Source organism: Eubalaena glacialis, chromosome 14 (assembly GCF_028564815.1).
Source record: "Eubalaena glacialis isolate mEubGla1 chromosome 14, mEubGla1.1.hap2.+ XY, whole genome shotgun sequence".
NCBI lineage: Eukaryota > Metazoa > Chordata > Mammalia > Artiodactyla > Balaenidae > Eubalaena > Eubalaena glacialis.
In genome coordinates, this window is record NC_083729.1 from 82799772 (window position 1) to 82822329 (window position 22558).

Below are 22558 nucleotides of genomic sequence, written 5' to 3' on the forward strand. Positions count from 1 at the left end.
TGGGGCAGTGGTTTTTGGCAAACATGAGGGGGACCCTTGCCTCCCTATTTCCCATCTGCACCCTTCTCTCCCCCTAAATGAATACGCTATTTGTTTCTTTAAAAAAAAATTCTGAAAAAATTTAACTGTAAACCAGATTGTGAGTGATATATATGGAAAACAGCAATTTCAAACTCCCAGAGTTTATGTTTAACACCTGCATGTGCTCTGTTATTTCTTCTTGGGATTTGAAAGCTTGTGCAGTTTCACAATTTCTAAAAATATGATAATCATTTTGTTCTCATGTTTGGGGAAAAAAGTACACGTTATTTTATAGGTGTTGATGTTCTTTTTTTATTCAATTTAGTGTTTGATCACCCATGGCAGACCCTTGCTGTTGATAAGAAATAAGTCCTTAAACCTTTGCAGATTCTCTGATTTGCATGTTTCATATAATGTGATGAAGCTTTGGCAGTGACTAGAGCGTTCTCTAAAACAGTGCCCTGAATTGCTTTCCCCTCACTGCTCTTTAGGGCATTTGGTGGGTTACAGCATTGTAAGTAACCTTCACCAGCTTTGACTTGCCACTCTGATTGCCAAAATTGTGTATTTATTTTTTTATTTAAAAAGAACTATCACTTTAAAAAAACTCTTAAGTATGTGGTCTCCCCTCACAGATACTATTAGCTTTGGGGCGGAGAACAATAAATTAAATGACGATGCCAAGGCCGTGTGGCAGCACTGGAAAATGTCATTCATATTTGTGTCTCAGTGAAATCACAGATGCATATGTGGACTTTTAAGGTGGCTCGCTAGTAACCCAAACTATAGCCATGAAGTCTGAAAATGGAGCAGATTGATCATATTGTGTACATGTTTTGTGATTTATCTCCTCAATTGGATTTTAATCTTGAGCAAAGAAAATGGGTTTAAAGTTGAAGAACTTAAAAAGTTTTATTTACTTTTATATTGTATTATGGAAAATTTAAAGCATAATGCAAAGTAAACATCATAGTATAATAAATCCCATTACCCAGCTTCAACAGTATCAACATTCTGCCATTCTTATATCATCTGTACATTCACCCATTGACATGCTCAGTTATTTTCCAAATTGTGCCATCTTATCTTACATTCCTGCCAGCAGTGGGATGCAGTGCAGATTTTGGCATTGTTAGTCTGTAGTTTTAGACAGTCTACTGAATATGTAGTGGTGTCTCATTGTAGTTTTAATTTGCATTTCCGTGATGACTCATCATGTTAATTATTTATGCATGTGTTCGTTATTCATATATACCCTTTGCAAAGTGTCTTTTCAAACCTTTACCCATTTTTAAAATTGGCTGTCTTGAGTATTGAGTTGTAGGAGTTTTTAACATATTCTGGCTGCAAGCTCTGTCAGATATGTTTTGCAGATATATTCTCCTACTTTATGCCTGGTATGAGGTAGGAGTTTTCTTTTTTCTTAACTTTAAATATGGATATCTAGTTGTTCCAGGACCATTTGTGCAAAAAACTTTTCCTTCTCATTGAATTGCTCTGGAGCCTTTGTTGGAAATCAGTGGACTGTATAAGTGTGAGTCTGTTTCTGGACTCAATTCTGTACGATTGATCTGTATGTCTGTCTTTATGCCAGTACTACACTTTCCTAACTACTGTAGGTTTAGAGTAAATTTTGAAATTTTGTAGTGTAAGTCTTCCTGCTAAAGTGGGAAATTTATAGTGCTAAACGCTTACAGTAGGAAAGTCTCAAATCACTAATCTAAGTTCTTCGAGAAATTAGAAAAAGAAAAGCAAAATAAACCCAAAGCAAGGATATAAGAGCTGAAATCAATGAAACTGGAAGCAGAAAATGTGTAGAGAAAATCGGTGAAACAAAAAGCCAGTAGGCATGAGAAAGTCATTGACGAGGACCTGTGAGCGATCACGTTCTCTCCTTCCTCTCTTGAGAAGCTGCCACAGCAGGGTCTCTTCTGGCCTCCTTCATCCCCCCTCCTGCTGCCACCCCCAGACGTTCCCACTCCCACCAGACTAACATCCTCATCTCAGGTTCAGTGGACTCCTGGTAGTCTTCCTGTCGCTCCGTCTCGTTCTTATGGAAACAGACCTCCCTTGACCTTTGTGACGGCACACTTTCCCACTTTCCCAATTCTTTTTTTTTTAAAAAGCCCTCCGACCATTCTTTCTTAGTTTCACCACTATTTCACTGTCATACCTTCGTTACCTTTCTGGGAGTCATCCTTGCCCCTTCCTCTCCCTCCCTCTCCTCTCTTCTGCGGTAGCCAATCCATTACCACATCCTTTCAGTCCTAACTCTTAAATATCTCCTAACTCTGTCCACATTTTGCTGCTTCTATCCTAGAACAAACCGTGATTATTTCTTGCCTGGACAACTGTTGTAGCCTCCTTCAAGTCTTCCTGCTTTTCATTCTCATCTCCCTCTCACTGCTTAAAACCTTGCAAAGGCTGCTGATTCAGTTGTGAAAAAAATCTGTACCATGTGGCCAGCAGGCCCCGCATGACCAGCAGGGCCTCTGTCTCCCTCTACAGCCTCTTTCTATACCACTTGCTCCTCACAAACTCCACTCAGGCACCCTGGTCCCTTCCAGTTCCCCGAAAGCATGGAGTTCTTTCTCACCACGGGACTGTTGAATGTGCTGCTTCCCCTCCCGAGAACCTTTTTCCTCTCATTTTTTGCCTGCCCAACTCATACTCATTCTTGCAGCCTCCATTTAAATGCCCCTTCCACACAGGCCTTCCAAGACCACACTGCCTCAGGCAGCTTTCCTGCCGTCTTTATTTCTCTCTTTCTCTCTCTCAACCTTTTTCTCTGTATCAAAATGCCTTTGTCTGCAAGTAACAGAAGGCCCGACTCAGCCTGGCTTCAACAATAGGACACCTATAAACTTATATAATTGGAAGTCCACAGTTACGGCAGGCTGTCGCTCCAGTGGCTCCAGCTCCATTTCTCTGAGGCTCCATCAGTGACACTCTGTGCCATGGCTTTATCCTCAGAGTACTTCTTTCTGATGGCAATGAACTGACTGTAACAGTTCCTTGCCTCCAACTCAGAGGAAGAATAGAGTTGCTTCCAGGAGCTTTGCCATAAGAATGAGGAATTTGTTTCCTCGAAGCCTCTAGCAAACGTGTTCTCAAGCATCTCCTTGTGTCTCTGGCTTGCACTGGAACTCGTGCACATTCCTCGATCAATCCCCGGGGCAGAGTGTCTCTCTGAATGGCTTAGGTCTGCCTGTCCTTGAACCAGTCACTGTGTCGGGGGAGTGGGGTTGCCCTGACTGTCCCAGACCAGCGGTTCTCACGGTGTGGTCTCTGGAGCAGCAACAGTGGCATCACTTGGGAACCTGTTAGAAATGCAGTTTTTCTGGCCCCATCCAAGAGATTGTGGGGACCCACCCACCTGTGTCTTAATCAGTCCTCTAGGTGATTCTGATGCCTGTTAAAGTTTGAGAACCTCTGGCCAAGACAAATCAGGATCCAGTCCTGGAGCTGCAGTCAGTCCCCTCAGATGTGACAGTGGAGGGAAGGGTGGTAGAATGGGTGTTTGGGGAGACGACCATGGTGACCACTGCACCCTCATGGCACTCATCATAATTTATGATTAGCATTTGTTTACATCGTTAGGTATGTAGTATCTCCGTCCCCCGCAGCACTCTAAACTCTGCAGTGACGGGCACTCTGTCTGGTTTACCACAGTAGCCTTAATGCCCAGCACAGGACCTGGGTGGTATATGGTAAGTGCTCAATGAGCTCTTGATGAGAAAATAATAAAAAGAAGGCGTTCCTTGTGCCTCTCAGTTCTGTAATCGATGGGTTCTGTTCCATGTCTGCTTCTCTCACAGCTGGGGGTGATGGGTGTGTGCACGCCTACCTCAACGGGCAGCCCTGCGAGGAGTCACAGCTGAGCATGCTGGCCTGTTTCCTCGTCTACCACTCAGTGCCAGCCCCGCGGCACCTGCCGTCTATAGGACTAGAAGGTAATTGCACATCTACATCCTCTTTTCAGTACCTGTATTACCCGCTGATGGGTTTAGTTTCTTGTTAGGAGGTGTTTCTAAACTGAGTTATTTTCTCCGGTTAGGTTTTTGGCTTCATTCATGTTTGGGTGTTATTGTTGAGAATTTTTTCTGGAAGAAAAAAAACAAAACAAACCCAAACTATCTGAATTTTACACATGCATAATCCTTTATTTACGTTCGGAAGAGGATGGATTCTTCACAGGGCCCCAGATACCAGTATATACTAATAAACTAAATGTTCGTATTCTTTTACTCTGTTAATTGATTTTTATTAAAGTTATTTTTCTGTATTTTTTGGGTTTTCAGTTTGGATTTTTTTTAAACATATAATATTAATTTCTAATATTATAAAGCTTTGAAATGAACAGGTGCCTAGTTTTGTATGTATTGACATTTGAATGTTTTCATAATAGTTTAAAATCTTAGCATCTGACTGTATTTTTCAGAATATGGAGTCAGATACAAAATTTGTCCATTTAATCATTTAAACTTAAAATTTAATGATATTACTGATTTATAGCTGCTTTGAAAACCTCAGATAAAAATGCACTGTTTAGAGACTTCTGTTGCAGTTATGGCCACAGTGGAATTGCTCGCATTAGACTGACTCTCCTACAAAAGCAAATATAAAAGTGGACAAACTACATAAAGTTTAAAGGAATTGGTGGCAACCATAGTGGCCAGACTTGATTGAGAGACAAGAATTCCTGAGAGAAGGGACTCATTTGAGGAGCTCCATATTTACTCTGGTTTTCTCCCAGAGGCATTTGTCAATTCATTACAAGAAGGAGAGTCCCAGCAAAAAGCAGCAGTGCTACTGGGCAGAGGAGCCAGAGGTTGGATTAATGATTGCCCAGGACTAGAACTTGAGGAGCAAAATCCCAGATAGGAGGGGACAAGAGGAATAATAACTCAAAAACCTGGACGCACTCTTCTCTTGAGGCATTTGCCAAATCTTAACCTGCACATGCGCAGGATAAAACTTCAAGAAATCTAGCAGAAACCAGGAGGCTAAAAATGTGGGCAACGATTTCAACAACAGCATAGTGCCAAGGAGACAAAGGGCGGTACTCAAGGCCTGCCAAGGCAGAGTGGCTCTAGTAAGCATCCCAGCCATTCACATGAAGCAGTAGCAGGGCCAAGCCCTAGCAGGAAGGGTAAAACTGAAACAGACCAGACCTAAAATTAGCCTAGAGCAGAATTGAGGAGATCTGCTTGCATGCTACCTCCCTGATAGAAGAAAAATTAACCTGTATAGGAGGAAGAAAATATGTCTTAAACTTCTACAGTTTTTAATTCATAGTATCAGTATTGAATCAAAATTAAAAGACATAATAGGAATAAAAGGTAGAAGAAACAGACTTGTATGTGATCCAGATATTGGAGTTATCAGACTTCTATAACTCCAGTGTCTGGAGTTACTATGACTAATAACTGACTAATATTTCCAAGAAAATAGAGGAAAAGATAAAGAATTTCACCAGAAATCTGGAATCAGAGTTAAATGGAAATTCTAAAACTGAAAAATATAACTAAAATTAAGAATTCAGTATATAGGGAATTCACTGGCAGTTCAGTTCTTAGGATTCCATGCTTTCACTGCCTGGGGCCCAGGTTTGACCCCTGGTCGGGAAACTAAGATCCCGTAAGCTGTGCGGGTGCAGCAAAAAAAAAAAAAAAGAGAGAAAAAAAAAGAAAAAAGAATTCAGTGTGTAGATTAATTAACATTTTAGACACAGCAGATAAATGAACTGGAAGACAAGTGTGTAGAAAATAAACAGATTGAAGCACAGAGAGAAAAATGAATGGAAAATTCAGAAAAGAGAGTAAGAGACATGTGGAACACAGTGAAGAAGTCAAACATGCATGTAGTTGAGATCCCAGAATATGAGGAGAGAGAAAATGAGATAGAAGCCGTATTTAAAGAGACAGAGGCTAAGAATTTTGAAAAATGGATGATGGACACCAACCTACAGTGACCCCTGAGCAAGATAAATACAAAGAAAACCACACCTAGTTGCATAATAGTCAAGCTACTAAAAATAAAAGAGGAAAAAAATTTTAAAGCATAGACTTCCTTTTTCATCCAGGATGGAGTAACAGAGATCTGATTTACTATCCTGCCTGAAACAAGAAAACAAAACAACACAAAATAAACAAGCTGAAAAAACAACAAAGAAAACTGGACACTGCATATTAAACAATGGCTTTTGAGACGTATATCAGGCAATGAAGAAGAGTGATCCCAGAGAGATGAGAAACAAATGAGATAAGCCCTGGGATTGCCCCAGCTAACAGCCTTGAGAGTTTCCAGACTGTGAAGGAGGGAGAGGGAACCCAGGAAGAGCCTGGAAGACTCCTTCAGTTGAGGTGATGGAGCTGAGAGTACAGGGAGCCAAAGGAGCTAGAGTTTACATGATAGAGTGCCAGAGAGGAGAGAGCTACACACAGAGAATGCCAGATGTCTGCAGAGGGTCCCCCTCAAATATCAGAAGAGTCCTTACTAATCAGCACATGCATATGAAGAAGTTTCCCAAGGCTGAGGGAAGAACTGTCCTAATGGATTAGAGAGAACCAGTTTGCACAGGTTCAGGAACAGTGTCTGTTCCCACAACTTCACAATTTAAGGGGCTGTACTCAGTGTGGTCTTGCCTCAACAATGGGAAATATTTAGCCCTAGACTAAATGGACTAAACAGAAATATTTAGCCCTAGACTAAAATATTTTAGCCCAGCTTAAAAATCTTAAAAGCACGACACAAAAGGATCAAACTGCTTTTCAAGTAATATAACTATATTCTGAAAGCTCAAGAATACAGAAATACAAAAATATCCAGCACCCAAGGTAAAATTCACGATGTCTGGCATACAAAGAAACAGGAAAATACAGCCTATAATGAAGGAGGTGAGAAATCAATTACAAATGACCTGGAATTGACATGGATGTTAGTTAGCAGACAAGGACATTAAGACAGTTATTATAACTCGATTCCTTATAACCTTATTCCATATTTCAAAACATTAAGAGATATGGAAATATAAAAAGAATCTAACTGAACTTTTAGAGAAGAAAACTATAATTCTGAGAAAAACACACTGAATGGGATTAATAGCAGATTAGACATTGCAGAATAAAAAAAAAAATAGTGAGTTTGAAGACATAGCATTAGAAACTATCCAAAATGAAATGCAAAAAGAAAAAAAGAATTAAAAAAAAAAAGGAACAGAGCATTAAAAATGGAGTAAGCTCTGGGACTTAAAGGACCCAATTTACATGAGATTGGAGTCCCTGAAGAAGAGAAAAATGGGGGAGAGGGACAGAAAAAAATACTTGAAGAAATAATGGCTGGAAAATTTACAAGTTTAATGAAAACTGAAGTCCACAGATGCAAGAAGTTCAATGAATCCCAAGCCTGAGAAACATGAAGAAAGTTGCACCAAGGCACATAATAACCAAATTGCCCCAAACTAATGATAAAAAGTCTTAAAAGCAGCCAGAGGAAAAAGACATGTTACAGAGAAACAAAAATAAGAGTGATAGCATATTTTTCATAGGAAACAATGCAAGTGATAAATTAGTGGAGTAACATCTGTAAAAGACTCAGAGGAAAAACACTATCTAGTTAGAATTTTATACCCAGCAAAAATATCTTTCAAAAAAAGAAAAAAGACCATGAAATAAAGCCTTTTTCAGACACACAAAAGCTGAAAGAATTCATCAACAGCAGACCCACACTACTGGAAATGTTACAGTAAGTCCTTGAGGCAGAAGGAAAATAATGTCAGATTGAAATATGGATCTACACAAAGGAATGAAGAGCATTGGAAATGGTAACTACATCGATATATACGTAAGGTTTGTTTCTTTTAAAAATACTTTTTAAAGATAATTGACTTATAAAAATAATAGCAATGTACACATTGCTTTGTGTAAAAATCTTGTAAAATCTGAAAAGCAAAATGTATGACAATAATAGCTCAGAGGCTGGGCAGGGAGAAATGGAATTACAGCCGTAAGGCTCTTATACTACCTGTGAAGAGGTATAATCTTACTTGAAGGTAATCTGTGATAGAGATGATACTATAAATCATAATGCAACCACTAAGATAAGAAAACAGAGTTAGTGCTAATAAGCAATAAAGGAGCTATAGTGGAATCATAAAAAGTACTCAGTCCAAGAGAGAGGAAAAGAGGAAAAGGGGGAACAGAGAACAGACAGAGAAAATAGAAAACAAATAGCAAGATGATACATTTAAACCTAACCATAGTGATAGTCGCATTAAGTCTAAATGGTCTGGGGACTTCCCTGGTGGTCCAGTGGTTAGGACTCTGTGCGTCCACTCCAGGGGGTGAGGGTTCAATACTTGGTCAGGGAACTAAGATCCCTCATGCCGCGTGTTGTGGCCAAAAAAAAGAGTCTAAATGGTCTGTTAGAGTCCACAGTGTATCAGAACATTGGAGATGTTTTCCATAGCTCATATGTATTTGCTCTCTGTCTTTGAGTTTTAGCAAGGTCTTGGGAACACTGTGTATAACAATTAAATAGGAAATTTGTCTTAATTCCTGTTGAGGTTTATTAAACACATTTAATTCACAGATTACTGGCAGAGTCAATGAAAGGAAATACTAAAGAGAAATAGTTGCTTTCTTCATATTCTGTGCAGCATTACAACTCTTTCTTGTGTTAGTTATGCTTTTATCAGAAAGCCACTCGATTCATATCATGAGACTCTTCTCTGTCCATCTTCATGGGATCATATGACCCACCTGTACACTCTGCTGTCTGCATGTCTACTAGGATGCTTGTGGCTTAGAGACTCATCGGGATCATGTATGTGTATATGTTGGGGCTGAGGAAAGGGAACTGTGGACAGTGGCATGTGGTGGGGATGGAGGGAAAGAGGAGGATGATGCTTAATAGAATTTGCAGGTAATACACTTCCTGCGTCCCTTTAGAGCAGTGGTTCTTGACCTTGGCTGCACATCAGAATCACCTGGGCAGCTTTCAAAGCTCCAGATGCCCAGGCTGTACTCCACATAAATTACATCAGACTCTGTTGGACCAAGGTTGGGAACCATTGCTTGTTAGAGGAAGAGGCGTTAGATTAACTTCTCTATTACTCATTTTGAGCCTAGGTCTTTTTTTTTTAAGGTAAATTATTAAGTGCATGGATTATGGTAATTGAGGATAGATGGGCACATTTATTAATTATATTTAAGTAATATATGTATTTAAACAGTATTAATAGTTTCACATATGGTTACAGGTCAGTTTCTGAAGTACAGAATGGATAAATTAAAATTTTATATCAAATCATACCCTATAGTGTGTTAGGGAAATTCATAGTTTAAATATTATCTTGCAGTAATTGTTTTCATACGGATGAACGCTGGCTTGAAATGTGAATATGTGTCTGAAGCTTCCTTGAAAGAGGATGTATGGCTGAATTTATTTAGATATGTGACCCCTTCCCTCCAATTCCATTTCTTTAGGGAACACAAGCTTCGCAGAACTCCTCTTCAAATTTAAACAGCTGAAGATGCCAGTGCGAGCTTTGCTGAGATTGGCTCCTTTGCTTCTTGGGAATCCACAGCCAATGCTTATGTGATCATGTCTGGTGGTAAGCCTACCTTGAAACGTGACTTCTGCACAAAAACGTGACCAAACAACAAAGCTAAAGAAACCTTTATAAGTTTTATAATATAACTGGGGGGAAATGAGCTGCACAAACCTCAATGTATTTTAAAATCAAGGGTTTTAAATATCCCAGAGACTCTGTTGCTGTTGGCATTAACATTATAAGAATATAAAAATGAGTGAAATTTTACTTTTGTAAATAAAATTTTTTGGTTTGTTTTCAAAACTCTTGATGATTACTTTAGTTTGGGGTTTCAGAGAGTAGAGCAGTGGGGGCTGAAATGGATATTAGTTTTTGAAATCTTTCAGCTATGGTGATTCAGGTGAAGTGACTTTATGCTCAGAAATGCAAAGTTTTTAAAGAAGCTCTGTCATATAGTTTTACTTTCTGCAGCAACAAAGGGCTTTTAGCATTTCCTAAGGGCTTTTAGCATCACCATAGTCTTGTCTAAAGTAAGTTTGTACATATTGTGACAGTGCCAGGCATCCTCACAGTATGATCGATCATCTTAAACAGGAGAAGATTTATACCCTAATGAAGAATTGCCCAACATGAAGCCTGCTCTAAATAGAGAAAATAAGAAATTTCCACTACAGAGAGGTCTTCAGAAATTATATTTTAAAATACAAGTTCAGGGGCTTCCCTGGTGGCACAGTGGTTAAGAATCCGCCTGCCAATGCAGGGGACACGAGTTCGAGCCCTGGTCCAGGAAGATCCCACATGCTGCAGAGTGACTAAGCCCGTGTGCCACAACTACTCAGCCTGCGCTCTAGAGCCCGCGAACTACAACTGCTGAGCCCGTGTGCCACAACTACTGAAGCCTGCGCACCTACAGCCCATGCACCACAACAAGAGAAGCCACGTCAATGAGAAGCCCGCGCACCGCAACGAAGAGTAGCCCACACTCGCCGCAACTAGAGAAAAGCCCGCTCACAGCAACAAAGACCCAACACAGCCAAAAATAAAATAAATGAAATAAAATAAATAAATTTATTTAAAAAAAAAAAAGGTCATTTCCACCCAGGATTTAGAGAACCATACGTCTGTATCAAGTTTCTGGACCAGATGCTGAGGAAAGGGATTCGTATAAAGGTGTCTGCAGCTTCAGGTTTCCAGTCCAGGAAGAAGAAGGCTCCCTGCTGTCCAGATACTGATGTGCCCTCTGCCTCCTAAATGGCCGGTGGGACCGTAAACTGGTCGAAGCTGCAAGGTCCATCCAGTGATTTCATGTTTCCACACCCTGAATTGTGGGGTTTAGCTTTAAAAGTAAAAATGAAAGCAAATACAAATGTTTCCATTGAGAGTTTGACAAAAACCCACCTGGTGTTTGCTCCTGCAGAGGGGGCTTGCGTCCGGAAGGCAGGCATCAGTGGTTCTCTTCAGACCTTCACTGTTCCACCTGTGTGCCCGCCCCAGGACTTGCCCCTGCGTGTGAAGCATAGGCAAGGTGGCTGATTGGGAGGGTGAAATGTGCTTCCTTCACACTTAAAGAGTTTTTTCTTCTAATTAAAAATAAAAGAAAAAAATTAAAATGGTAGATGATGGAAATTCCACTTGAATCAGGGTATAAAGAACTCAGTATTGGGCAGCTGTCGCTGTCTTCACTCTCAATTGTTTATAACTTCTAAGCTTTTCTCTGATTGAAGAATGACTTGAGTTATTTGCACACGTATGAACTCTTGTGTACGAAGGAGAACAGTCATTGGAATGTTGTCAACAAAAGCAAAAATCAGGCTTTCTAAGGGAGAGAGCAGGATGGAAGATTGCAGATGGGCTGGAAACAGCACTGTCTTTATATTTTGGGCCTCCCGAGGAGTGCAGATGATGTCTGGACAGTCTGCTCCTGAGCAAACACGTTAGGATCGTCAGAGAAGTCAATGCCACCTCTTTGTGGGCTCTCAAAAAATCTTGAGAGTATGGCTCTCACCATCCAGAACATTTTCGCCTCTTCACAGCCATGGCAGAGAAGAGCTGGAGAAACGCATCCAGCTCTGAGTGTTTTGGCCCAGACGTGGCCCATGTCACTTCTGGCTACAGCCTGTTGGCACGAAATAAATTGCTCCCCCTTGTAAGTGTTCTTTCACAAAGGGGAGAACTAGACACTGGTGAGTACGGTAATGTCTGTCACAGTATGAGTCCTCACTTGTCCATCCATCTTCTCTGCTCACACAGATGGAAATGCGTGTCATTGCCTCCATAGATGGACATGATTAAAGAAACAGTACAGTCACACACACACTCAGGTTATTACTGTTTCCCCGACGGATGCTGACATCTGTGCTCCTTGCTCGAGTGTCTTCCAAAGGAGTGAAGGCATGAACTTGTGGGAAGCTCTGAGGCATAGACGCCAGGCCTTAGCAGCAGGACACCATTGGTGTAAGCCTCACAGAACTTCTCCTTGGTGCTGCGTAATCTTACTTGAATAAGGCCACTTTCTCACCCTTTGTCTAGAAACCAGCTGACTTCACAGCATACGGAGAGGGGCATGTCCCAGCTTAGGGGATCTCCTGACATCCTAGAGGAGGCAGGAAGGAGGGGGACTCGCATCTTTCAGCCTGGTGGTCAGTGTGCAAACGCGCTTGGTGGGAGGCCGGCGAGCCTGCTGGGCTGTAGACAGGCCCGAGCGTGGGAGCCGGCATTGGACTGGAAGCCAGAGCCTGTGGGAGCCGAGGCAGGAATTGTCAGAGGAATGGACTTGTGACGATTCCAAGGGAAGCACGTGCCAAAGCCCAGTCTGAGTGACGGGAGTAGGCCAGGCCGGGAGAGGATGTTGGGAACTGGGTGAAACTGAAGGCCGTGGACCAATCTGAGACCAAACCAGGAAGACTTTGTTGCCTCCTTCATACAGGGTTGGGGGCCTCTCTTCTGGGTTCCCCATCCTCATACTGACCAAATTTTGGGGAAAATGCCTCACTGTATGAAGATCTCTCCAGTTAAGCAATGGGGGAGGGGACAGGATTTGGTCACCTCTGTACCCCTGTGTCTGCAGTTTTTAACCAGCAGTGGAAGGAAGCAGAGGTGAGGTCGGGAAAACACCTCCTCCACGTGGAGGCCTCTGTCAGCACTTACTGCGCCCGGCAGATACCCACGCTGGTTCCAGAGCTTCCCAGGTGACTGTGTTTTCCTGCTTCCAAGGCCAGGTTCCCCCTACTCCAAACTACATTGGTTGCTTCTCATTACAGTCACAAGCTTCCGCAAAGTCTTTTTTGATAAAAGAAGAGCCCCTAAAACCACATCCTTGTTTTTTGCCTGTGGATAAGGAAGACTTGCCTGTTCTCCATCCTCTTGCTTTGCTCCATCTTATGTTCTTGAGTGAAAGTGAGGCTGGGATGGAAAGTGGGGGCTGCTCAGAGGGCAGGACTTTCAGGCCCCAGACGAGGAGAGCCCATCGATCAGGCAGCTGCACCAGGAGCTCCCTCAGGTGGCATCTGGTCCTGCCCCTCGTTCTACAGCTGAGACCCGGAGGCTCAGGGAGGGGTGGCTGGCCCAAGTCCGCACCGCTCCCCATCGCAGCCCAGACAAGCCTGGGCGCCCAGACACGCTGTTTCTACCCGAGAACCTGGTCCATTACTGCCTTTCTTCCTGGTCCAGTAGACCCTCAGGAAGAGGCCGATTAAATGTAAGTTACAAGGACGTTGCACCAGGCAGAGTTTATGAACACCTTTAAAAAGCAGACACACTGACTCTTCCTTTCTCTGTGCATCTTTGGAAAAACAAAGGCCTTTGTGTAATTTCTTGGAATTAGATTAATTGAATTAGCCTGTGTGTTGCTTTCTTGGTCATTACAACAACTATCTTAATTAAAAATTTTCTCTTTTAGCTGAAAATATTTCTTCCATGGTACATTAAAACATGAAGTAGGAAATTTAGGAAAAGAATTAATTTTATACTAAGCTCAATAAAAGCAATGAAAATCTGTAAATAAGCACATGTTCTTAATTTCCACTGCTTTTACTCCAGTACTCAGGTGTGAAGTGTCTCTCCTTGCCTCCGTAGTCAGTGGCGTCGTCCTGAGTCTTATGTGCAGGTGCAGGGCCTTGGGACACTGTGGACCGTGTGCTTTCAGAACCCAGACGTGCCAGATCCTGATCTGAGGAGTCACATTACTGGGGGACTCGTCACAGGGACAGTGGTTGGAAGCTAGTTGGTGCCACTTGTTTCTCTTTCATTTGTGTTTATTTGTGTGCATATCTTTCACTTATCAAGAATATTTTAATTCTGCTTACTGTACCATTTCAGAGATTAAGAAGATATTTTGGGTAAATGTGTATAACTCTGGAGTTGAAGGAAGAATCCTTAGCAAATCCACTGTAATTAGCATCCCTGGCTGCAGTCTCCTGCCCCGTAAGATGTAGATAAGAGGAGCTCCAGCCCTCAGGCGATGAAATCTCTGCAGGTCCCCAGAGGAGGGCGCAGGTGCCATCTGGTCACCTCCCTCCACCCCCCCTCTGTTGCACTGATTCACCTGTAGGTCATCCCCTGTGCCCTGTGAGGGGCCTGGATGTCAACTCGGCGTCTTCACCACCTCCTCCTCTCTCCTTAGCCTCCACCTATGTTTCCCATATGGGACCAGGTAAGAGTGTGCCGTTGGGAGGTACCAGCGAGAGATGCCCAAGCAAGGCCGGGAGGTGGGAGAGGAGGCGAAGCCGTTATAGGCAGACACGAGGGCAGATGGTGCATACCTGGCAGCAGGGCGTTAATACCAGCTCTGCCCGGGGGCCCCGCCCTGGAGTTTCTGGAGGTTTGTTGGGGCTTCTTCATCCTCTGCTCCAAAAACCCCTCCATCTGCTTCCCTTTATCAACACCCTTTCTGCTTGGGTTCCTGAGCAGACCCTGTGATGCTGTGTGGGATGTAATGACCCAGATGTGAACACAGCCCGTCCCGAGTCCCCACCACTTGTTCTCCCCTGGGCTTTGCTTATGGAGTTTCCAGCCCCTTGGTTATCTCCCCTGAGCTCCCAGTGTTGTTCACTTGCCTTTTCCATTATCAGACACTCAGCTGTTCTCTGAAAGCCCCAGATTTCTCTGCAATCCTGTAATCCTTGCACCAGCTCCCCCGAATGGCACCAGCCTCAGTGCTGCAGTAGCAGTGACCCCCCCGAGTGGCCTTGGGTTTCCCCTAACATGCTGAGGGGACTCTCTGACTAAAGGAAGAATGGGCGACCTTTTAGCTGAGTAATTGGAACACATTGGGGTTGGCCTCATTTGTGTCAGGCTTCCTGGGACGGAGTCACAGGTGTGTGGATGGGGACACAGTGTGGCCCATTGCCCAGTCCTGTTGGTTCTGGGTTTGCCCCTCAGCGGCCACCCTGAGGAGAGAACCAACCCTTAGCCCAGCTACTTCCGTTCCACCTTGGCCTTCTGGGGCAGCACAGACTGGGTGTCACAGACCGAAAAGTACTGTGGTCCTTTGCTGCTGGAAGTTTCGAGGACTCGAAGAAAATGCTAAACCTTCATGGGATAGAGAGCATTGAACAACTGTATTGCTTCCTGAAAGGAGTCGGCTTTTTATAAGACTTGACTGTGAGGTTCCTGGGAACCTTACCAGAAATTTCTTGGCAAAATTAGACATTTCCATGGGAAAAAAAAAGAGACGAAGAGCTAGATAGTTTCTGTCTGGCAATTGCAGTGATTACCTGGTAATACTGTATGGCAGCTGCCCAGTAATAAAACTTCCTACCTAAAGGGGCTATACATATAGAGAGCTGTAAACCTGAACATCACTGAGCAAATCAAGCTGCAGTGGACCAGCTCAGGCCCTGGGATGGCCTTTAATGCTGGACAGGTGCCCCCAGGGCCCACCACCCCGACCCCAAGTGACCTTCTTGGTCTCTGAAGGGTTTTGAGCCTTAATTTTCCTTCCCTTGGTGTAAAAATCACAATTCCTGCTCTCAGTTGAGCGTGTCTGTTGATGTACCCCTTGCACCTCTGATGATTTAAGGATAAGCTCTGACAAACCACACAGCTGGGTTTTGCTTTGTGATTCAATCTGAAGATCTTTTTCTTTTAGTAGTGAGTTCAGATTTATTAATAATATGATCTAAGGTGTGTCTAGTTTTTATATTTCTATATTTATACCTCACTTCTTACATTTACTGTGTATCTTTATTTGGTCTGTTTTCTCTGCTCTCAAAATTTGTTGTGTTCATGACTTTGGCATTTAGAATGGCTCGTGTTTTTGTGACTGCATTTAACACTAATACCTTCATAGGATTCCTTGAATCCCTCTTTTCCTTACCTCGGGCTTCCACTGTCTTGTTTCCAGCTTTGATGGCACCCTGGCACCTCCCCACCGCTCCCCCAGGCAGCATTCACGAGCCCCTCCCCTGCTCTCTCCCTTCTCTGAGCTTGAAGGTTGGGTTATTTCTGTAATGTCAGAGTGAACGATAGCATACGATTCCCCCGTTCTGTTCCCACTCTGTGTCAGCCTTAGGTCGGCCCACTGATGTTCTCCATGCCTTCCCTCAGTCCTTCGGCTGAAATGTCCCATCTCTTCACTGGATAAGGCTGCTCTCCAGCAGATTAGATGCTGATTGCCCTCCTCTCTCCTCATGTGTTTCTCTCCTTCCTGTCTCCGCCTCTTTTCCTCACTACCTTCTAGTCGTTTCTTTGGGCTCTTCTCAGGTTCCTCCCCCTTGGTGGTCCAGGCCTCTTCCTGACTTTCTGTCCCTTCTCCCTCTGCCCATCCTCGGTCTCTGTGGAGGCTCCTGCTCTGGTCTCTTGTCTCCCTTGGGTGCCCCCCTCCATGTTACTGCTAGACCCTTTCAGAGTACTCAGGGGTCAGGACCTTTGTCAGCTGACACCCACTGGAAGGCTGGGGGCCATCGTGCCACTGGCTGGTTTCGACACCCCAGGTTCAGGCTGCCATGGTCCGCGGGCCTGAGGAGGGCTGGAGGCCCAGTGCTGTCCCTCTACAGCTGCCTGGAGGCCCCGTGGTGGGGGAGGGAGAGGGGGGCGGGAGCTACAAGAAAAGAGAGAAAGTGAGATCAGAGTGGAAGGCAGACCTCCCAGCGAGGAAGCTGTCAGCACCACAGCACAAGGTGTGTGTAGGACAGGGGCCCCGGGAAAATCAGCTGTCACCCTCATCTCTCTTATGAGTGACCAGATCCAAGAGGGGCCCCGGATGTTTTTCTTTCTTTCTTTCTTTTTTTTTTTTTTTTGTAGTAAAAACACTATTTTCTTTCGAATTTTGAGACTCCTGCTATATACAGTAGGAATATGTAGTCCTGACATATTCTTGGTCCTCAAATAAAAACCTGGGGGATGAATGAAACTTCATACCAAATTCGGTTTATCTCAGAACACACTTGCTCTGCTTTTCTCTCTCCTTTTCTTTCTCCTGGGGTCAGAATGGGCCCCTGCAGTGAGGCAAAGGGTGGGGGGCTCAGCTCACAGGATTGTCCTAGTACAGCCGTCTGCCCAAGCAAAGGGTTCCTTATGCATTTCACAGAAGGTCTCCCTCCACTTCAAGTAAATCCACACATAAAAACGAAATTTAAGCCAAGGAAAACAAATGCTAAAGCGTGTGATGCTAGTCAGGTGATCGGTCTGTGCATGTGTCGTTTGTCACGGGCTTCCTCACAGCTCTGCATGTGTACTTGTTTCCTTTATTTTCCAACGAGCTTATTTGTTCAGAGACTAGAGAGCCCTAGGAGCTCCTTCCGTCCACGTGAGGCTAGACCCTGACACATCCTACAGGGACCCAGCTCAGGGTAGCTTGCATCAAGTAGGAGCAAAGCACACAAAACCTTTGATGACAGGTTGGAGTTAATCGTTCTTTTTTCTCAAGAGCCACCATGGTAATGGCTCCTTTTCCAGAAAGGATGACCTCAGTGTTTTTCATGTATTTATATTTAAAAATTCAACTCAGATCAGAACCCTGCAGAGGTTTTCATTCATTACTTAGATCAGCATTTCCAAGAGTTTTCCTAAAAAAAAAAATTAAAATAAAAGAAATTGATATGCAGATTGGGACCTTGTATAGCATAGTAAATGATTCCATAATTGAATCCATTTGGAGAATTTCTGTATAAACACAGTAATTACTTTCTGTACCGTGGGAGTTCTCAGAGCCCTTACTAGGCTAACAGTACATTAAGGGATGCAGTGGCACTTCCTCGTGACCACCAGCCCTGGAGGTGACTGCAGGGCACGGGGTGGGGTTGTCCCCACCAGGAGGCCCAGTACTCACTTGGACCACCTGCAGCCCCTGCTCCATTCCTTGGGAACCTAGGGGGCGCACTGGCGCGCTCGACTCCAGACCCAGTGATGTGGGTTCTGGGCCTGGATCTGAAAGGGAAGCACAGCAGGGTGAGCGCCTGGAGGAGGGGCCCAGCCCCTCCACCTCTGGGGTGCGCTCCCCGGCCCTCATCCCCGACAGACCTCCTCACACAAATCCGGGGTGACCCAGGCTCGGTGCCCCATCGCATGGAAGAATTCCACCTTCAACTTGAGGAACTCCTTGTAGAGGTCTGGCCAGTGCTCCCTGCCCAGCAGGAACTGGAAGATGCTCCGCTTGGACGTGGGGTTGTCCTCCTCCATGTCGGAGGCGATGTAGCTGCCATCAGAAAAGAGGGCTAGCTGGTCCCGGCCCCCACAAGGACTCTCAGGCAAGACAGTGGAGAGAGGCTGCTGAGGTCACCCTGGAAGAGCACCCGGGCCCACAGAGGGCAGGACCGTCCTCAGCACCAAGGCTGCTGGGCCCATGCTGTGCCCGGCCCAGGTCAAGGTTCTGGCTGTCGCCATTTCCCTGGGACTTTCTACCTCGGGTCCCTCAGTCTCTGGGCAGCAAATGGTGTTTCCTGGCTACGTTCATTATCCCAGGACCTTCCTCATTGCCTTCCCCTCCTCTGACCATGTGACCCCTTGAGGGCCTTGAACCACCACTCGGGGCCCTCGGGCATTGCTCACAGGGCCAGGAAGAAGTGGATCCTGTTGTAGAGGTGACCAGGCAGCCCGACACGGCCGAAGTACTCCACCACCATGGAGAGCAGGTACTGTGTGGAGACAGAGGGCAGGGGAGGGGCGGCCAGGGGTCGATGGCAGGGCCAGTGTCCTGAGTGGGCCACGCGCCCCGCCCCCATCCAGAGGCCAGGTGGGAAAGCCACCCAGGGTGGGCCTTGCTAAGGGTCTCGTGGCCCTTTGACATGCGGAGATGAGCTGACGGGAGGCCAGGGAGGAGACGCCCAAGGGCCGGGGCACCGGTAGTGTGTCCTTTCTTCCTTTCTGGCACCAAGGGCGGGTCTCTCCAGGGCTTCTGCTCAGGGAGACACCTTGTCCTCCGTCCCCACCCCCAGGGACCCCTTGGTCCCTCATAATTGTAGTGCTGTGAGTACCTTGTCAGACACTTTCAGGAAAATATCAGCTTCCAAGAAGCTCTGGATGACAGGGTCCTCTGTAAAGGAAGGGAGACGTGATGAGGGCCTTGGAGCAGCCCTTCTGGGAGCAGCGAGCCTGGGGTTGTGGGACATTTCACAGGGAGGAGAACTGGAAACTTCTCCCAGTTCCTCTCTTTCAGGAAGTAGAGTCAGCTCTCTTCCCCCAGGAAGGCTCAGAGCCTTAACAGTGACAAAGCTGTTCCTTCCATTGACCCAGGGAGAGTGAGTCTCAACTGTGGGGCAGGGATTTTGCTATTGTTATTTAATCTTCAACACATGGGTGGGTATGTGTGTTTCATAAAGAGATATGAACTGGTTCTCAAAGTTTAACATAACTTTCCTCGAGCCAAAGCTTGGCTGTGGCCTTGGGCCTCTGGGCACTACATCCCTGTCACTTCATCATACTGTGACTGTGCAGCGCTTTCCTGCCCCACCTGATAACTGAGCATCCTATGTGGGCAGTGGAGAGTTCATACCCCCCTGGGCGGGGGTGGGGGGACACTGGGCATTCTACCCTCCTTCTCCTGGACCCCTTCACTTCCTGCTGATAATGACCTGGCCTCCCCTGGCCCCAGCAGGCTCATCTGGGATTAGAGTTGTCCCTGGAGGTGCCATTTTCCAGTGATGGCCTGAGAATGCCAGGTCCTCCTTGTCCTTCACACCTTGCCCCGGACGATGACATTTACCCAGACAGGAGGATGGAGGGGTCATGGATCATTTCGCCCTCCCTGACCCTTGTCCAGGCCGCCTGGCTCCCGGAAGGGCATTGCTTTCTGTGATGATGAAAATATTCTGTAGCTTGCTGTCCAGTACGGTAGCCATTAGCCATGTGTGGCTACTGAGCTTATGAAATGTGGCTGGTGAGAACCAGGAACTGAATTTCAGAAGTTTATTTTAACTCACGTAGAATTAAATTTGAAGAACTGCATGTGGCTAGTGTGTGCTGCATTGGGCAGTGTCAGCTCCGTGTCATCCCCCAACCTGCCGCACTCGGTCCTGCCTCTGGTCCTGACATCACCTTCTCTGCAGACCTTCCCTGAGTATCTGTGTCACAAAGCTCTCCTACCCTTGCTCACAGCCCATCTCTAGGTGTCATTGCCTTTTCCTTCTCTGCATTTGTCACTGGCTGAGAGCAACTTATTTCTGTAATTTTTTTGGGTCTCCTCCCACTTTGAGCATAAAGGCAGCGAGATCTAGTTTGTCCTTTCATCACTAATCTCTAAAATCTTAACTGGAGGGAATAAATGTGGGCAGGGGATTCCTCCCTTGATTTGTCCTAAAATGTCTTGATAATTGAAGACTCAACCGTGAGTCCTTTTTTCCCTTCTCCCTCCAAGAACTTGTCTCAGATGAAAACCCATCAGCACCGCAGTAGAACTGTGGAAACAGAGTGATCTGCTTCTGTGTCACCTGGACACCTCACAGCTCTGAGCCCCAGGGGGAGGTTTGGCCATGATCCCGGAGCCTCTGGGATCCTCGGTGTAGAAGGGACCTGACACTCCACCGGCTCAGAGCACAGACCCAGCAGCCGGTAGAAGGCCTCCTGGTCTTCTGGACGATAACTGGATCTTCTCTTGTTCATCCTGAGTTTCGTTCCCTCAACATGATTGACGGTCCACATGTTCCTCCTCTGCCCACGCTTCTTCCAGGACTTCAGCTCGGAGACAGCTTCCGAGGAGGTGGGATTGGAGGCCAGGGGGCTGCTCTCCTGGGCGGCTGCAGGAACAAGACTCTGTGTGAGCACAGACCTGACCCACCTGGGAGGTCCTGAGTCTTCCCTTGCAGCTCACCCTGAAGATTGAACCCTGCCTCCTGAGGACAGGACAACAAGTGGTTACTCAGCAGTAACTGATGTTCTGTTCAGGGCCAAGGAAGCTGAGGACACCACACCTCCCTTGACATCCATCAGTCTCTTCCTCTTCTGGCCTCTCATTCTCCTGGTTCTCTGCTCAGAGACAGCCTCTGGAGGGACGGAACTGGAGGCCAGAGGGCTCCCATCCTGAGCAGCTGCCAGGAGAGAGGAAGGACCCCGTGTGATCAGGGGAGGGACCCCCCTGGGAAACACTGCGCTCTTCGCTTCTCACTCACCTTGAGTATGTTGCATGTGACATCTGAAGGGATAAGAATGGCCATCACCCCCTTTGCACTTTGTCTATAAAGGAGGGTAGGAACTGAATTAATATTTACCTTTCTTTGCCAGGGAAAAACTGCTCTCCTCTGCCTCTTTCCATGGATCTTTCTGCCTGGGGGGCACCTCTGTGGAGACAAATGTGAAACTCTCTGGTCATCGACGTCTTTAATAACTACAAAGGTGAACAAGAGAGTGACCTCCTGTCTCACCCTGGACACCCTTTCCCCTGCCCTGCAAACCCACACTCATGAGAGTCCAGGGAAGGAGAAGTGATGCTGGAGCCATGATGATCTATCACCTTCATTCACTCAGAGAGCAGGGATAAGTGTGAAAGACCACACATACCTGGCTTCCCTTCCATGCGCTGCCTTTGCCTCTGACTCTTTTTTGCTGGGTCCTGTGGGCTTGCAGCAGTCTCTGAGGCAGCCGATGTGGAGCTCAGAGGGGTATCCTGTCTTTTCTGGGTACAAAAACATGGAAAGAAACCAACTTGATTCTGACCAGGCCATTTCTTTCCGCTTAACCTGCTTCTTGTGAGACCTAATAATAATTAAAATGGCAATAACATTAGCTAACAGTAATTGCTTAGTAAACTTCAGATATTGATTAGTGCATTGGGATTACCTCATTCAATCCTTACAAGGAGGTGTGAGGTCAGGTGTATAACTTGCCTGTTTACAGATGAGGAAATGCTGACCTAATTTGTCTAGGATTTGTTCCTTGACCGTGGCTAGAGCTCTTTGGACTTGGGATTAGAACTCGTGTCTGAGCGGTGCTCAGGGGAAGAAGGCTGGTGGCAGCCACAGTTGAGCCTCAGTCACATTTCCATTAGGGTTGAGCTGGCCCACCTTACACGCTTACGTCATCGGCTCTGCCTAAATATCCCTGTGAACCACTGTAAAGTTACAGCAATCCAACCTGGCAAAAATCTGACCAGAGTAGCCCAGGCCTGTCCGAAATGGCCCTGGAAGCTGATTGAGACAGTTCCCCCTCAAGAAGGCCAGTGCCGCCTGCCGCCTCTGAAGGCAGTGTTCCTCCTGGGTGACAAAGTGTCCACATGCTCCCGGGGCTCTCGAGGTCGAGTTCTCTGTAGAGTCGCTTTACTGTCTCTCCTCCTTCCCCCATATTCATTTTGTTCTCCTTTTGCCCACATCCCCTCCTGTTCTCTTTTCTCCCCAAACTCGAGACCTATTTGTATTCCTACTGCATCCCAGTCACTCATCTGGAGGTTCACAGGTGATCCCTTCCCCATCCCCTGCGACAGCTTGGAGGAACATTGTTCAGGGTCCGAGACTCACCTTAGTACAGAAGAGAGTGACGCCCACCCCAAGTAAGCACCTGGAGGCTCCCTCAAGATCTAGGCCCTCACCCTTACCCAGAATGCAGCCTCACACC

The 22558-nt window shown here is 45.8% G+C and overlaps 2 protein-coding genes across 3 annotated transcripts in view; one reads left to right on the forward strand and one right to left on the reverse strand.

Moving 5' to 3' along the window:
- ANAPC1 (anaphase promoting complex subunit 1) overlaps positions 1-10632 on the forward strand; it is a 97973-nt gene extending 87341 nt beyond the window's left edge. The window contains exons 47-49 of one of the 2 annotated variants that reach the window (XM_061210786.1): positions 3840-3974; positions 9510-9637; positions 10172-10632. In XM_061210786.1, coding sequence (XP_061066769.1) covers positions 3840-3974; positions 9510-9625 — 251 coding nt within the window. In that variant the 3' untranslated portion in view covers positions 9626-9637; positions 10172-10632. Of the gene's footprint in view, positions 1-3839; positions 3975-9509; positions 9828-10171 lie in introns of those variants that run through there. The other variant, XM_061210785.1, reaches the window with a different exon arrangement.
- Positions 10633-17884: 7252 nt separating this feature from the next.
- LOC133105026 (putative speedy protein E7) lies at positions 17885-22029 on the reverse strand. Its single transcript, XM_061210907.1, has 9 exons — positions 22025-22029; positions 21509-21703; positions 21121-21143; positions 20923-21039; positions 20554-20748; positions 18991-19049; positions 18566-18651; positions 18038-18212; positions 17885-17944 (listed from the first exon to the last, which is right to left on the reverse strand). Exons 1-9 carry the CDS (start codon positions 22027-22029, stop codon positions 17885-17887), a joined length of 915 nt encoding a protein of 304 aa, XP_061066890.1.
- Between the last annotated feature and the right edge of the window lie 529 nt (positions 22030-22558).

Bases quoted from the DNA above. Each gene is read 5' to 3' on its own strand.
- LOC133105026 (XM_061210907.1), bottom strand. The intron at 21,040-21,120 runs GTGAGTGAGAAG...CTCTCCTGGCAG, and splicing joins TCACATGCAACATACTCAAG to CTGCTCAGGATGGGAGCCCT. The intron at 19,050-20,553 runs GTCTGTGCTCTG...CTTCCTTTACAG, and splicing joins GGCCTTCTACCGGCTGCTGG to AGGACCCTGTCATCCAGAGC.